At 39.6% G+C, this 15,119-nt stretch overlaps 2 protein-coding genes across 3 annotated transcripts in view; one reads left to right on the forward strand and one right to left on the reverse strand.

Annotated features, from left to right (window-relative positions):
• The first annotated feature begins 487 nt into the window (after window positions 1–487).
• Window positions 488–3,759, forward strand: dda1 (DET1 and DDB1 associated 1). Its single transcript, XM_010872573.4, has 5 exons — window positions 488–906; window positions 1,365–1,445; window positions 1,541–1,592; window positions 1,961–2,022; window positions 2,180–3,759. The coding sequence occupies exons 1-5, from the start codon at window positions 898–900 to the stop codon at window positions 2,282–2,284; spliced, it is 309 nt and encodes a 102-aa protein (XP_010870875.1). The 5' UTR covers window positions 488–897; the 3' UTR covers window positions 2,285–3,759.
• A 4,777-nt stretch (window positions 3,760–8,536) lies between these two features.
• Window positions 8,537–15,119, reverse strand: part of ano8b (anoctamin 8b) — a 67,803-nt gene continuing 61,220 nt past the window's right edge. The window contains exon 18 of one of the 2 annotated variants that reach the window (XM_029121631.2): window positions 8,537–14,967. In XM_029121631.2, the coding sequence (XP_028977464.1) occupies window positions 14,275–14,967 (693 nt within the window). In that variant the 3' untranslated portion in view covers window positions 8,537–14,274. The remainder of the gene's footprint in view (window positions 14,968–15,119) is intronic. The other variant, XM_029121632.2, reaches the window with a different exon arrangement.

The following is a 15,119-nucleotide window of genomic DNA, read 5'->3' on the forward strand; positions in this document are numbered from 1 at the left end:
GATGTTTGTGTCTGTGTGTGTTAGTGGCTATACCTAATATATAATTTGAGTCGTCATTCAATCAAGCTTGCTCGTATGGGCTGTTTATATCTGTGTGCCGTGAACAACATGAACGTGAGCAACATTGGTGGAAGGCAATTCGCTTCGAAAATAAAAGTCCCCATGGAAACAAACGGATAAAAAAGTGTAATCATGTATTTTTGAATTTGCTTAACAAGGTTGGCATATTTTTATACTATTAATAAATGTAATAATAATACAATTTTGACAAACAAAATCATTGAATTGGCGACATTTGCATTGTACAACCTAAGCTGGAGATTGGGTATCTGAAATAAGGCATCAGACTACGCGGTGACAACCAGAGAATTGCTTCCTGGTACCTACAGTATGTACAGGGTCACTCTGTATCCGTTTCAATTGGGACTTTTATTTTTTTCGACTAATAACAATTCAACTAATGTTGCTTACGCTAATATTGTGCGTGGCACAGGTTTACTTATCACAGCCGTAGTAGCTAGCTTTTACATGTGAAGTCATTATAGCCATGAGCGTGTTTGTCACTATACCTTATGGGGTGTTGAATTACTACAGATGATAAATATATATAATTCGGCAAAAATGCATACAACAGCCTACCTCCAATAACATTCAATGAGAATGATTTCATTAACGTTGGCAAGTTGTAGCTAGCTGGGCTTGATAAAGATAGCTAGCTAGGATTGAGTCAGCTATAGCTAGCCAGCAAGGCTAGTTAGCTAAAACAGCCCTCTACCGTAGCTAGCGGGTTAGATAAAAGCGATTCATAAAGCTGACAACCTATAATATTGTCCGTTGATCTACAAAATATTGTTCAAAACCCAGTAGGCGTCTTGTGGGACACAAAAACGGGACATCATGGAAAAGGTAACTAGCTAGCTAAACTTACCGGCAGAACATGTTGAGGGTGGAAATCAGTTGAAGTAGCAAGCTTAATGTCAATGCAGATTTGTCGTGATTATTTTTTAATTGTTTAATTGTATGATCTTAAATAGCTGCCTCGCATTCAGTCCGTCTCTTTTTAGCAACATTCATTTGTTAAAAGTTAACTTATAAACGTGTGTTTTAGACATGTTATTGTAAGATTGCTGTAGTATATTCAGAGTTTTAGTATTACAAACAAGCAAAAATTCTGTCAAAACGATATTACTGTTTACTAAATATTCAAATGGATTATGGAGGGCATGGTACAAAATCCTGCGGTGTAAACCTTGCTCCAGTACGCTGCTAGACTAGGATGCTTTGCAACACTGGCAGCTGGTGATAATGTAGCCTATACAACTTAACCTATACAACAGACTGAATCATATTTTCTTTGTTTACAGGCAGATTTCTTAAAGGGTCTTCCAGTTTACAATGAGAGCAACTTTAGCCGGTTCCATGCAGACTCTGTGTGCAAGGCGTCGGTGAGCACTGACACTTCCATCAGAACATTTATCACTGAAGAACAGAATCAGTCTTGCTTCTTCTGAAACAAACTCTTTGAAATAACTTTTTACAGAATCGAAGACCATCCGTCTACCTTCCAACACGCGAGTACCCCTCAGAACAGAGTAAGTTCCTTCATCTTTAACTAGAGAACACAGATTCCATAGTAATAAATGCTTACCAAGTAAAACTGCCAAAAGGACTAATTTGAGGAGCACTCAACAGAAAAGGCAGATGGACTGCATTTAGCTGAAAGAAAATACTATTGTCGGGATTAGTAAACTGCCATTTTCCTCAGGAGTGTCTTTTTGGCTGTTGGTAAGCCTTTCCTTATTATTTATTTCATTGTTGTTAAGCAACCCTACCTTTATTCATTGTGGAAGCACCAAGGCCCCCCTGAACACAGGATTAATAGTCTTTATGTACTGTTAGACATTGAAAAATATAGGCCTAGTGGACATGTAATTCATTATTTTAATTGTTTACTTCCTAGTCATTGTCACAGAGAAAACAAATATACTCCTGCGCTATCTTCATCAACAGTGGGACAAAAAGGTGAGTTGTTAGAAGCTTTCCATGCCTGCATAAATAGTTGCTGTCAGGCAAGGTTAACAGATGTGTTGCCTCAGATCTGAAACTTTCTTAACTTTGCGGGGGACATTGCCAATCAAGGGTCAGTGAAAAATACTTGTTTGACCTTTCTGATGAACAGAATGCCGCAAAGAAGAGGGAACAGGAACAAGGAGAGGGAGGGAGTCCAGCACCTCCACGCAAAATCCCCAGGACAGATAGCCAAGAGATGAATGAGGACTCTTAAGAGTGTGTGTATGTGCATGGCTAAGATTGTTTATGTCTGTGTGCACAGAAATGTGTATCTCTGGAGAGAGCATACAGATAGGCAAAACAGACATAGGAGGACAGACACAACAGACATGGATTGAAGACATACAAAGACTCACAAACAACGGGAGAAAGAGTCCATCATGAAATGGGAAAGGAGAAACAACCATTTATGTTACTTTTTTGTTATTTTCTGCAAAGACCTTTCTGTCAGGTCCAGTTCTGTTTTCAGCTTCACTGCCCAGCCTTGACTATATGGAAACTTTGCAATATTCTCACGTTTCTTTCAGCCGACCCGAATATGCACTGTGAAATGCTGCCTACCACAAGAGCGAAATAACCTCACTCTCTCCTAGACTTGTGATAGAGTTCTTGTGCACTATCTTCCGTTTTGTTTTGAATTTGCGTTTCTGAAGTCTGTGCCGCCTTGTTTCAGTGTACATTTTAGGTCTTGGATGTAACCTACATCTACTGCCCCCTGCTGGATGATAAGGCTTATATGACAAGTATCTCGACAGCTTGTTAGCTTTCAGTTCAAGGTTTTGCTTTCTGGCAATGTATCCCTGTAAAAAGGATGGTACCTAAAGGATTTGTTAGGGGTTCAATGAAGTTCTTGAAGGAAAAATGTGAAAGGGTATTTTTAAATAATTCCTTTTAAATGGTTCCTCATTGTACCAATCTCTTCAAAAATGAACCGGTAATTACATTTATTTTAAGGAATCATAATTTTTTTTGAAATAATTCCTCTGGGTTTCCGACAGGATCCTTTTCATAAAGTATATAATAGAATGGCAGGGTTAAAGTGTTTAATATAACAGGAGTTGACTGCTACTTATGCTTAAAAAAATATGAAGGTACAGCTAAAAAAACAAACAGTATGTCAACATAAAAGGTAGAGAGAATAGCATTCAGTTTGATGACATATTTACTGCACCCAATGCCAGCTGTTAGATATTAAAGTCTTGGCTTGATATTTCCCAAAATAAATGCTGCATCTGCCTTTTATAACATGATTACATGTAGCTACAAGGGTGTAATACTAGCTGCTCTTTAAATATTGAAAGCACTGATGTTATTGGTCATGATCTTGCCCTGCATGGCTAGGTTTTTGATTTCCCAGGATTGGGGGACCTAGGTGGAGCGGAGGTTATAGTGATATGAAGTGTATACATGTACATCCACCTTCCATGGAATGCACAAATAGAATGCACAACAAAGTCGCCTTCCTGCCTTCCAGAGATTCAGGCCAGGATTGAATCTGATCATAGGCATTATGGCTTTCAACCTGTGATGAGAAAATCCTGGCCTCAGCTTGTACTGGTATTGTACTACCCTGAATGTAGGGCTGTTTTTCAGTGTAGGAAAACGAGTGCAGGTGAAAGGAATGGAAATGATTTGTATTATCTTGTATAAAAATCTAGTACAATAAATGTTCTATAATGTTGCACCCTTTTGAATGGGCCACAGATGTTTTTTTTACTCCGTCAGTCACAGCGTTTCTCTTACTGAACTCCTAATGTTGTAATAAATGTCAGTTAACAGTAGTCTGATCTTCCTAGTGTATTTGCCATCCTCTAACTTTACTAAGTAAATTGCAGTCCATTAGTATGAAGCAAGTTTTATGTGTGATAGGATGGGGAGCTTTGGTAAACAATTTCATGGTTCCCCACAGATGTTCAGTGGGGTTCCAGTTCAAGTCAGGGGGATATTCCATCAACGCCGGTAATGAAATCCGCGCTTAACTGAAAATGCCCGGCTTGAATAAACGCCAACTTCCACTTAATGCTCAAGCCGTTCCATTGACACAATTTAGCCGTGTCTTGACAACGTTAACTCAAACCAGGCTTAAACACGCTTGCATTGTGCACGCGCATGGAGTATATAAGCAGCCCAGAACAGGCAATCATCGACATGAAGATACTATGTCGCAAAAAAGAATCGAAAGGTAGAGCGGTAATCTTCTCTTGCTGATGGGAATTTATGAAGAATTTAAAGGATTAAGCACTAAAAAGTGATTGCGAAGGAGGTAGCTTTGCAAAAAAACTGACAGATTAAATGCGTATACTAGCCTTCATTGTTTAATTTTTATAAATGAACATTCAGATCACTAGATAAGTAAAACTGCCTATATTATCAGGCTAGATTATATCAGATTTATGACCGATCACGATTATTAGGCTAATTTATGTGAACTGACATAACATAGTAACCCTTGGCTTATATTCATTGGGTTCTCAATAAGGGCCAACTGAATACCCAAAAAAGAATGTGGCAACAGTTATTATATCAGGCAACTTCCATCACAGATCATCAGACAGCAGAGGGTCATAATGATGTGGCACACTTTGCTTGGCAGAGCATTCATTTTAAATTGCTCAGCATGACTAAGAAGAGTTGATGCAGTGGTGTCTTTCAAAATGTAAATTCCAGTTCAAAATTATCTCAACATTACTCACATTCCAGAATAATATTTTTAACTTTGGGTCTGACATCGTCTGAGGTTTTATAACCTTGTTTTGCATAGGCCTTCTGCAGCTACATGTTAGTGCTATGACATACATATTTAAGAAAGGAAATAACAGATTTTTTTCTGATTGATCTGTGCTGATAAGGTAAAGTGAAACATTATCTCTGTTCAGTACAGTTACTACATTGTGTGAGGCAGACATTGAAATTGAAATTTCTGTGAACAACTGCCAGGGTAACAGGATTTAAATCCAAAGAAGTGTTGACATCAAAACTTATTTGATCTATTTGCACAGATGTGCACATTTCATTCAAATCCTATTGTTACTATTCTGCCTGACTGTTTGTGAACAGATGCTCCCAGTAGTCACCTGTATGTTAAGGCTATGGAAAGATTTGCGATTGACATAGTCTGCCTCCACAGGTCCAGATGATGACTGGCATGCACAAGGGTACAGTCTATTGTGCCTTTAACATTGGGGAAGCCTGAAAACAAGGATTACGTACAGAAGCTTTTCAACCTGTAGGGTACTTTACATTAATTTAATGGTCACATACCTTCAATTGAATATAATGCCTCTTTGTGTTTCAAGATGAACAGGGCAAGTGATGAAAATATTCAGGTACTTCTTTAGAGGATGGCATACTCTTATTTCCTGGAATGCAGTTGCCTTTGCAAAGCCTTCTGCCAAGAAACGCAGAGCTATGCAGACAGACTGAACAGTGGTCAAGTCTTGGCTACGTTGAGTGTGCTTCCTTATGTGTGGTTCTAGCAGACTGCATATATAAACTTTGCTGGGCCTACTGAACCTGTACCTCTCCCACTGATACTCATCACGGAAGCCCAGTGGAGAACTTCTGTCTCTGAAGACCCTTTGGGCTGCTGGTGTAAATGCTCTGTGTAGAATCTGAGTACATCCACAGGGTTATTGAGAAATGGACATGCCATATTTGATTGCAATTGGCTGGTCTTTAGATGCACTTCTTATATAGGCTAAATCTCAAATTGCATACTTTCATACTGTATAGTATGCCAGATTAGTATGCAAGAAGATTAGTATGTCTCAAACTATTGTATGCTGGAAATAGAATGTCAGTGGTCTACTATTTCCGGTGGATTTTCGCATTATGTACCCATTCATGGTTGTTAGGTAATGTAGACTACAACTACTTGTGCAGTGAAAGAGGAGGGGTTTTCACGATTCTCTCGTCTTTTCACTTGAAGAAAAAGTCAGTTATCATCAACTATATTGATAGTCACTGCATCAGTGTCGGACGTTGTTGTGCCCTGAAATGAAATAGCTTTGGCAGTGTAAAGTTTGTCTTCAGTCTCGCTAGAAATTGCTCAATCATCATGACTATTCCAAGCAGTAAGAAAGTATAACGGCCAGTGACAAAAGCCATACAGTTCATAGGTGCTATGTGTGGTGGAAGTAAACTTCATAAGAAATGTTTGTCAGTTTAACACAATGCTTAATGGTGTCAAGCAAAATACTCAAACATGGCGTGATGTTAATGCGTGACAAAATGTAATGTTGAGACACCATATGACAATGTATGTCCCATCAGTCCCAATACTGGCATACAAGCTTACTAAACAGTACATACTTTACCATCATCTGCGTAGTACGTACTGTACTTGTATACGTCATATGCGATTTGAGATTCAACCATAGTCTAGGCATATGTCAATTAACTATATGATTTAACTATATGGTGTAGGATAACGTTTTACTTTAAAAAAATAAATAATAATTATAATGACACTGAATAACACTGAATGTTGTGTTTCCTCGAGTTCTCTTCGTCTTATATTACATTTTGTATGAAGATCTGAAACCATTCACTGAGACCAATTTGCAATAATACTGTAGAAGAAATCAGGAAGGGGGTGAATCAGACCCGGCGCCACGAGGGAGCTTAGCCCCCATTCAGTTGTATTCCCCCCCCCCCCCCCCCCTATTTTTTCACAGCACTGTATAGTTCTATTTGAGATCTGTATCTCACGTCTCATAATATAATATGTATGCCAGATAGCCTATATAAAAACCCTGGAGGAAAAGGACCAGGTCCTTTTGTAGTCTACAAAAACAGGGCGTCTCTCACGGGGATAACGGGTTGATTTCAAAGCCAGTATATAGGTCCAAACCAAGAGGAGTTTTGGGGAAATACGATGGCTGAAATTACGAGTCTGGTCCTATGCATATTGATCAATGCAAGGACTCGCCGTTCTCGTATCTGACAACGGATGGCTAAAAAGCAGAACTGCTTGTTTTGCTTTTCTGCACGCTTTGAGTCACTCTTGTCCAATCAGAAGTCTTCTGTGTTTCCACGTCACTTTTGGTATCGCCTCAGCTCGCTTGGAACCTCGACGAAGCAGGTATTAAAAAGTGTCTAGGGGTTATATAAAGCTTGTTCCATTAAAGTAGCCGCATTGTTTCTGCCCAAGTCAAGCACTGGAATGAATAAATGTAAATGTGCGCAGTATTTACTGTATCGCCCAGTGTTGCCAGGTTAAGCACAATGCTCAAAACCACCTCAAAATGCCTGAAAACTAGACCAACTTTTGTTGGTGAACAGTATTGACTATTTTACAAGTCAATACCCCCGGAACCAAACTTCATATGCGGCGTATACGCGTGTGAAGCCACGGATCCTACCGTAGCTGACGTCTGACTGTGAAAACAGCATAGAAACACGATATAGCATATAATGACAGAAATTATGCGGATATGGCAACCCTGCTGTAGCGACCCGCACGGATAGCTGGGAATAGGTGTTCAGTGTGTCAATCAACCGGCTGCCTGCCAATCACAGGAATGCCAGGCTAGTCATTGCAGAACTTTTCTTTGTCTTCCTACTTTAGATACCATGTACCCATTTTGTACACTTGAATTCATACTTAGAGATCTGATGACCGTATGCAGTGTATGCTGGTGATATTTTGCTACCTTCTGCTATAGATATAAAGCATCGATGGGACATATAGTTCCACCTGACTTCTCAATAGCTCCGCCATTTTACCTGGGACCATTTCGGAAAAGTCAAGCCACTGAACACTAGTCATGGTGGTATTTTGTGCAGTAGTCATTTGGTCCATGAATGATGAACGATACAAAGGAGGTGGTAAACATTGTTCACGCATCAGTAATGGTGTAGAAATGTATAATAACATACTTAACTGTCCATACCATGTTTTTAAGCAATGAAAAAGAAAGCTAATCCAGCCTAACCGTAGCTGTTGAGCTACATAACGTTACAGTATCCGAATTATGTTTGTTTTTTAAATTAACTGTCTCAACTAACTTGCCACAGCGAATTAATGTTACACACAACGTATGTGAAATAACGCATTTTCGTCGAAAAGCGTAATTACTATATATAATCAGCAGATGGCGATGTTGAAAAAAAAAAGTAGCATGTTACACAATTCAGTGAGCTAGCTTGCTCCGTTTAGCGTGATGTTACTAATAGTGATTTCTACAAAGAAATGAAATAAATATATATATATATATATATATATATATATATATATATATATATATATATATATATATATATATAAACACACATACATTAATGTATTATAATTTTAAATCAGTGAACTGTTAACTTAAAGAAAGAAAATACGTGTGCACTGTATTTGAAGTACTGTCCTGTGTCTCTCTGCATTATACCATTTTGTACTCTAATAAATTACTGAAAACTATTTCAAATGGAATTGTTTATTAATATTCTGAAAAGTACAGTCAGTTTATGCATTATGCTATGCATGACAGTGGCTAATAATATAGAAGTAAATAAATATAACTATTATAAGAACTGAAATGCCACTTCTACCATGTTTCTATTGTAGATTGTTTAGAACAGGTCCCAGGTAAAATGCATGTCAAATTGCTCTATTCTGATTTATAGGGGCTCTATGACATCTATTTTTCTATTATGCCTTCTGCATTCTTTCCTCATTCCATCACTCTGGAATAGATTCATCTTAATCTCATCTGTCCATAAGGCTTTTTTAATAAATATTTTAGCCAACTGTAACCTGGTTGTTCTTAAGTTTTACCAGTGTTTTGCATCTCGAGTTAAAACCCCTGGGATTATGCTGGTGTTGTGTTCTCTTTAAGGGAATCTTTGACACATCTGTCTACATCCTGGTGTTCTTAATCTGTTTGACAGTTGAAAAGCCTTTCTTCAAAATTCTGCAGTCATCCACTAGTGATCTTCTGTATTCTACCAGGTCATTTGCTGGGAATTGCTGTGTTCTTGCTTCTTAATGTAACAGTTTATTTTGACACAACTAATGTTTTCGCTATACCTCTCATCGATTTATTCAGACTTTACAGCCTAATGATGGCCTGAGTTACTATCATTGGCACTTCTTTTCCACACATGTTGCAGATTAACAGTCTGGACACTTAAAGCAGACAGTCTGCACTTTAACCTCAAAGTAATTGTTTCATTTTAAATCTAATGTTCTGTAGTACAGAACCAAATAAAACTATAACAAAACTTGTGTTCTCAATATCAATGCTAGCCTATGGCACTTCTTGTGCATGTGTATTCACTCATTTTTCCACCTGTTTAATAAAATATTTGATTAAAGAATTTCTGTCATCATTAAAACATTGAACATATACATTTGTTTCATACTCTGATTTTTTAGAGAAGAAAACATCATTTAAAAAAATGTTTTATTATCTATTATCAGATCTTACAAAAATATGACAAAATAAATTAAAATAAATAAATAATCAGATTTCCCAGTATTATATTGTTCTTGAAAAGAAACATTTTTGTACAGTGGTACATTGGAAGAGCACATTGTCTTGTTAGTTAGTGAGGCTGATACGAAGAGTTTTATTTATTTAGAGTTCTTCATACTGGTGGTAGCTGTATGATACATTTTACTTACACACATCCACTCTTCACTGTGCAGTTTCTTGATGAAGCTACATTTACTTCTCCTCAGGCGATCCCATCAAACCAACAACATTAAACAAACACCATGCTGTGTTAACACGGGCAGACAAATTCAGAACTTTAGACACTAAATTGGCCTTTTGCTCAAACAGATCAGATCTTTTGCCAATAATTGGGTAAAACATCAGATTTGGGCTGCTTGTGTAAAGGCAGCCTTTGAGGCTAGACATTTCTCCAAAAGCCTAATGGATTTTACGATATTCCTTCAGCTTTCTTACTGTAACCGTAATGATGAAGCATAAAAAGGTCAAGTTGTTTAGTGCACTTAGTCTGCATTCCCACATGCCGCCTCTGCAGCATTCTGGCAGCAGAGAGTTACAGTTTTCAGGGCAATTGGAGTGTGTGTGTAAATGTCCATGTTTAGACATTAACCCCTCCTCCACATTAACTGGATTGATTGAACAGAAGGGAACCTCTAAGATCATTTTTCTGTCCCTTCTCATTTAGAACATTATATGGAGGATCTATTTTCAAGCGTTTCTTTAATCACCTGCTAGTATGTAAGATTTGCACTGGCATCCAATTTCTGATCTTTTACCCAATTGTTGTTCTTTTTGACCAGTAATATCAGATTTGCTAGTAATCTGGATAAAGATCAGGATCGGTCACATCAGATCTTTTTACCTCATACCTTTTTCAATAGCTTGGTTCTCTAAAACCTTAATCCAACTTGGTCTTAGCCCCTTGAATCCTTTCCTTTATCAGCAATAATCTAGAATGCTGTACAGGCAAAAAGCAACACCTTACTTTCAGTAGTTCTTGCAGATTAGAGAAGGGAACAAGAGGAAGCCATTCAGAATTACTAAAATACACCTTGTATCAAAGGCAAAACAATGAAACCACACCTGACGGTTCCAGATCTGCAGCAGGCAGGTGCACTATGGAAGATTGTTACGGACAATGGCCTGATCAGACACTCCTTAACTAGTCTGACTGAACATCTGCTCCCCTACAGTGAATATGAACACATTTAAGAACACTGAAAATGTCTCAGTTGTGTCTCTCATCCATGTTCTAGTTATTTGGCATTATTCACAAATGAATGATAGAAACCAAATGGATTCCTTGTTATTTGTACAGAATTACGCAATGGCTGTAGAGGGAGGGATAAATGTGGTCAGACGTCACTCATTCCCTCAAACAACCGCTCTCTTTCCACACTGCCACAAGTGCTCTCAGCTTATACATCTCAAAGTAACAACTACTACTACTGCTATTTCAGAGTTCCCCACTCATTTTTGCAGTAACGTGCATGAGAATAGTATATTCTTATTGCAGAAGCATGACATGTTGTAGCCTGAAGCAAGTTATGGCTAGGCAATCTATTCAAAGTAAAAGGTAATGTATGGTGCCTTCTGACAGTATTCAAACCCCAACGGTTTCTCTACATTTTGTTGTGTTGTAGACTGAATTTATATTGGACTGAATTTATATATTTTTAAATGAGTCTACACACAATACCCCATAATGACAAAAAAATACATTTGTGGCCATTTAGTAAAAAAAAAAAAAATCCAATGTACATAAGTAGTCATAGCCTTTGTCAAACACCCCAAATTCAGCTCAGATGTATCCTGATTCTTTTGGTCCTCCTTGATGTCTCCAGAACATGACTGTCCACCTGTGGCAAAATTCAATTGACTGGAAATGACTTAGAAAGGCACACACCTGTCTATATAAGGTTCAACACATCACAGTGCATGTCAGAGGAAAAAGGTATCATCAAGTCTGGAGAACACTTTGTAATCCTCTTAAATGTGTCAAGGCATAAGTCTTGGGAATGTTTTATCAAAAACCATGAAAGTTCCCAGGAGCACAGTGAGCTCCATAATAGTGAAGTGGAAGAGGTCTGGAACCACCAAGACTCTTACTAGAGCTGGCAATCCGGCCTTACTATGTAACAGGGCCTTGGAAAGGAAGGTGAATGGGGATGCGTCTGATCTGGATTGAGGAAAGGATCAACAACAAAATACAGGTCTTTGGAAAAAAAATGCTGGAGCGCACAGTCCTTCAGACTGTGGCAAATATTTGTCTTTCAGCACGACAACAGTCTGAAACACAGTCAAGACAGCGATGGAGTGATGTCTGGACAAGTCTGTCAATATCCTTGAGTAGCTCAGCCAAAGCCCTGACTTGAACCCCATTGAACATCTCCAGGCAGTCTTTAAGAGATTGCTGTTCACCGACACTCCCCAGGCAATCGGACAGAACTAAAGAGGATCTGGAAGGAAGAAGGGGAGAAACTGCAAAGTTGGTAGAGGCAAACCCAAGAGGACTTAAAGCAACGATCAACGCCAAAAGCTGAATAATGTGTCCGAATTCTTATGTAGGTGAGATTTTTTTATCAATAAATTGGCACACATTTTTACAAATTACTTTTGCTTATGTTATTCTGGGTGTTGTATGTAGATTGATAGCTGTGGAACAATACTTTTTTTAATCAACCATAAATTCAGTCTATAACAACAAAAGGTGGAGAAAGTGAATGGGTTTGAATACTTTCTGAAGCAACTTTATGTTTCAGGCTAAAGTTCATATTTGAAGGAAACCTCTTCATATATTTAAAGCACATAGGAACCCTTTCACTTAACAGGAATTCAAGTCATTTTTAATTTTTTTATTAAGTACCTGTTTTGTTTACTTAAGCCCATGTTAAATCAACTAATCTGAACTCTGAATTTAACCCATAAAAGACAACATTATAAACATTTTACCAGGGGAACCTTAGATTAGGCTTCCTATTTCAAACAGAAAACGTGATTGTGGCATCTGTGAGAACAACCCTATTATTGCGAAGAACGTAGCCAGAGATGATGAAGTGCATAGTTAATGTCTCCATTTCTCCGTGCTGGATCTCTCTGCCGTTGAGTTCAGTGGTTGTTACCGTCACTGAATAAGATCAGATGTAGTGTAAAAGGGACCTCGGATTGGTATCAGAAACTTCAAGATGTATATACCACTATGATGTGTTCTGGCACACTCCTCTGGCCACACTATAGAAAATAAAGACTGGTGAATAATTCCTTTGGATTTGGTTACGAAAGTAAAGTTAGAAATGTGGGATTTCTGGAAATGTAACGCTGCCGGTCCCAGCGCAATCAAATGTTTGCCGACAAATGTCCCTAAAACTACCTATGGGGAAATCAAATAAGTCAGCTCCCAAATGAATAATTGAGATGAGCAGCCACCCGGATGTAGGAGCTAGTGATGAAATTACAACAGCATGTTTTCCACAGTATAAGATACTAGCAATAAAACAATCCAGTGCTTGCATATGTTATGCTTTGTTATGAGGCAGGCTGGTATAGTCCTTCTACAGCCCGCAGAACAAGTTCTGCTGTCTCAATGCAGGACGTCAAGGTTTAGTGCAAATATTCTGTCTCTATTTCTAGTCTACTCACTAGTCAGATCTCTGTGTTGAAATGGAGGGCCAAGATTAGTATACTGTCTAAAATCATTACTCTCTACAGGCTTCAATGGGAAGAGAATAGACCGGCGCGTAGTAGAATACAGTAACGCAGACTCTTCTTAGCACATACTATATCGTGTCTATACACACTTATCCAGGTCAACATCTTGTGTTAAGTTCCTTCACCTGACTGTTTCTTGGTCAAAACAGCTGTCAGTCACTCGCTTTCTCTAGAAAATATACTGATGAGATAGACAGACAGTATTTTATCAAACGTCATTCATCTCTGCATTTCACAACATCTGGAAAAACAAACTGTTTTACTCTCAATGTTGGACATACACCTCATATATTGCAGTTCTTTTTTATGGGAGTTACTGTAGATATCAAGCTCAGGTGGTTCTTTTTATTTTGTAAATTAAGTTCATGGCACTTCACGTACGCCTTTAAATGGGATTATAGGCAAACGAGAATGAACATGATGAGTTTTGCAGTACTGCTCAGATTTGAAACATTGATTGATATTGCTCGCACAGCCGTGGAAAAGCAAATAGGTCTTCACAGTTAAAAATGAGTGTGATATCAGGCGACCGTTATTTGGAATATAAAAGGTCTCATTATGCGCCTGACACATCAATAGCTTTTTTTCTTCTTCTTTCCCAAAACCACTTTGTGTTATGTTTTAGTAGACGCCCATCAGGATGCTTCCAATTTTCAGACTAGAATAAATCAAGAAACACGTCTCGCTCTTTTTTTGTTGAAAATGTTCAAAAAGGTTTAGAAATGCAGCTCATGCATTTCTATATGTATTGCAGACAAAGGTTATTATTTGTGTCTGCGTATGTGTATGTATTTGTACGTATGTCTATGTGTGCGTGTGTATGTGTGCACGTGCGCGTCCGTGCATTAGGGTGGGTTATGTCTTCACTATTAAGCCTGAAAGTCTCTTCGCATCAACCAGGCAGACCCAACCCACGCATAACAACATGATCCATCCTACTCCCTCAAAGCCTCCAGACAACCTCAACATTCGCGACCTCTGACCCCGAACGGTGCTGCCTTTTTGCCCCACGTTCTTCTTCCTGTTATCATCCCTCTCCAGCTAGAGGCTAGACTTTAGGGTCAGAGGAGTCCGTGTGGTGTCCGTTCTCCCCACCGTCCCCGCCAGGTGAAGGGATCTCGTCAGGCACCCCGTTCAGGTCCGACTTGGCCGTCTGTTTGTCAGACCCCTGCGAGCCCTCCCCCGGTCGCAGTACCTGGGACCCGTTCAGACACGAGCCCCCCTCCGACTTCCCGAAGTTGAACAGTTTCCCCGGGTTGAACGACTTGCTCGGCGACTGAGACCGCTCCTGGTTGCCGCCGGGAGTGGTTACGGTCGCCGCGGTGTTTGTCGCCGTGGCGGCCGCTGCCAGTGCCTCCTTCTTGTTCTCAGGAGACTTAAGGAACTTGAAGCTAAGGAACCCGGGGAGCTTGGGCTCGTTTCCCGTGGGAGACTGAGGGGAGCGTGCGCTCCCGGAGGAGAACTTGCTCTGCAGGGGGATGATCTGTTTGAGCTTCATCACGTTGTTGTTGGCCAGGAGGGAACTGGGCCTCTTGGGCTTGTCCCCACCTCCGCCCCCTCCGGAGCGCGACTTCCCCCCGTGTCCCTTGTCATGGTGGTGCTCTCCCCCGGAGGAGTCCTTCCCCTCATCTTTCTCCCTCTCCCTTCGGGCCTGATGCTCCGCCTGCCTCTGTCTCTCCTCTTCCTCCCTCTTCCTCCTCTGCAGCTGCTGATAGTGCTGTTGTGCCTGACGCTCGTGCTTCTGTGGGGAAACAGCCGTTAGGTCTCAAAAGAGTCACAGCGACAACGACAAGCATGAGCACACTCTGAACTGAGAAACTACAGGCCTTCATGGTCACATTCACTCTTAACCTCTACCAGGCACAGCCAGAAGAGGATGAGCCAGCCCTCTGA

This window comes from Esox lucius, chromosome 8 (assembly GCF_011004845.1).
Source record: "Esox lucius isolate fEsoLuc1 chromosome 8, fEsoLuc1.pri, whole genome shotgun sequence".
In the NCBI taxonomy this organism is placed as follows: Eukaryota; Metazoa; Chordata; class Actinopteri; order Esociformes; family Esocidae; genus Esox; species Esox lucius.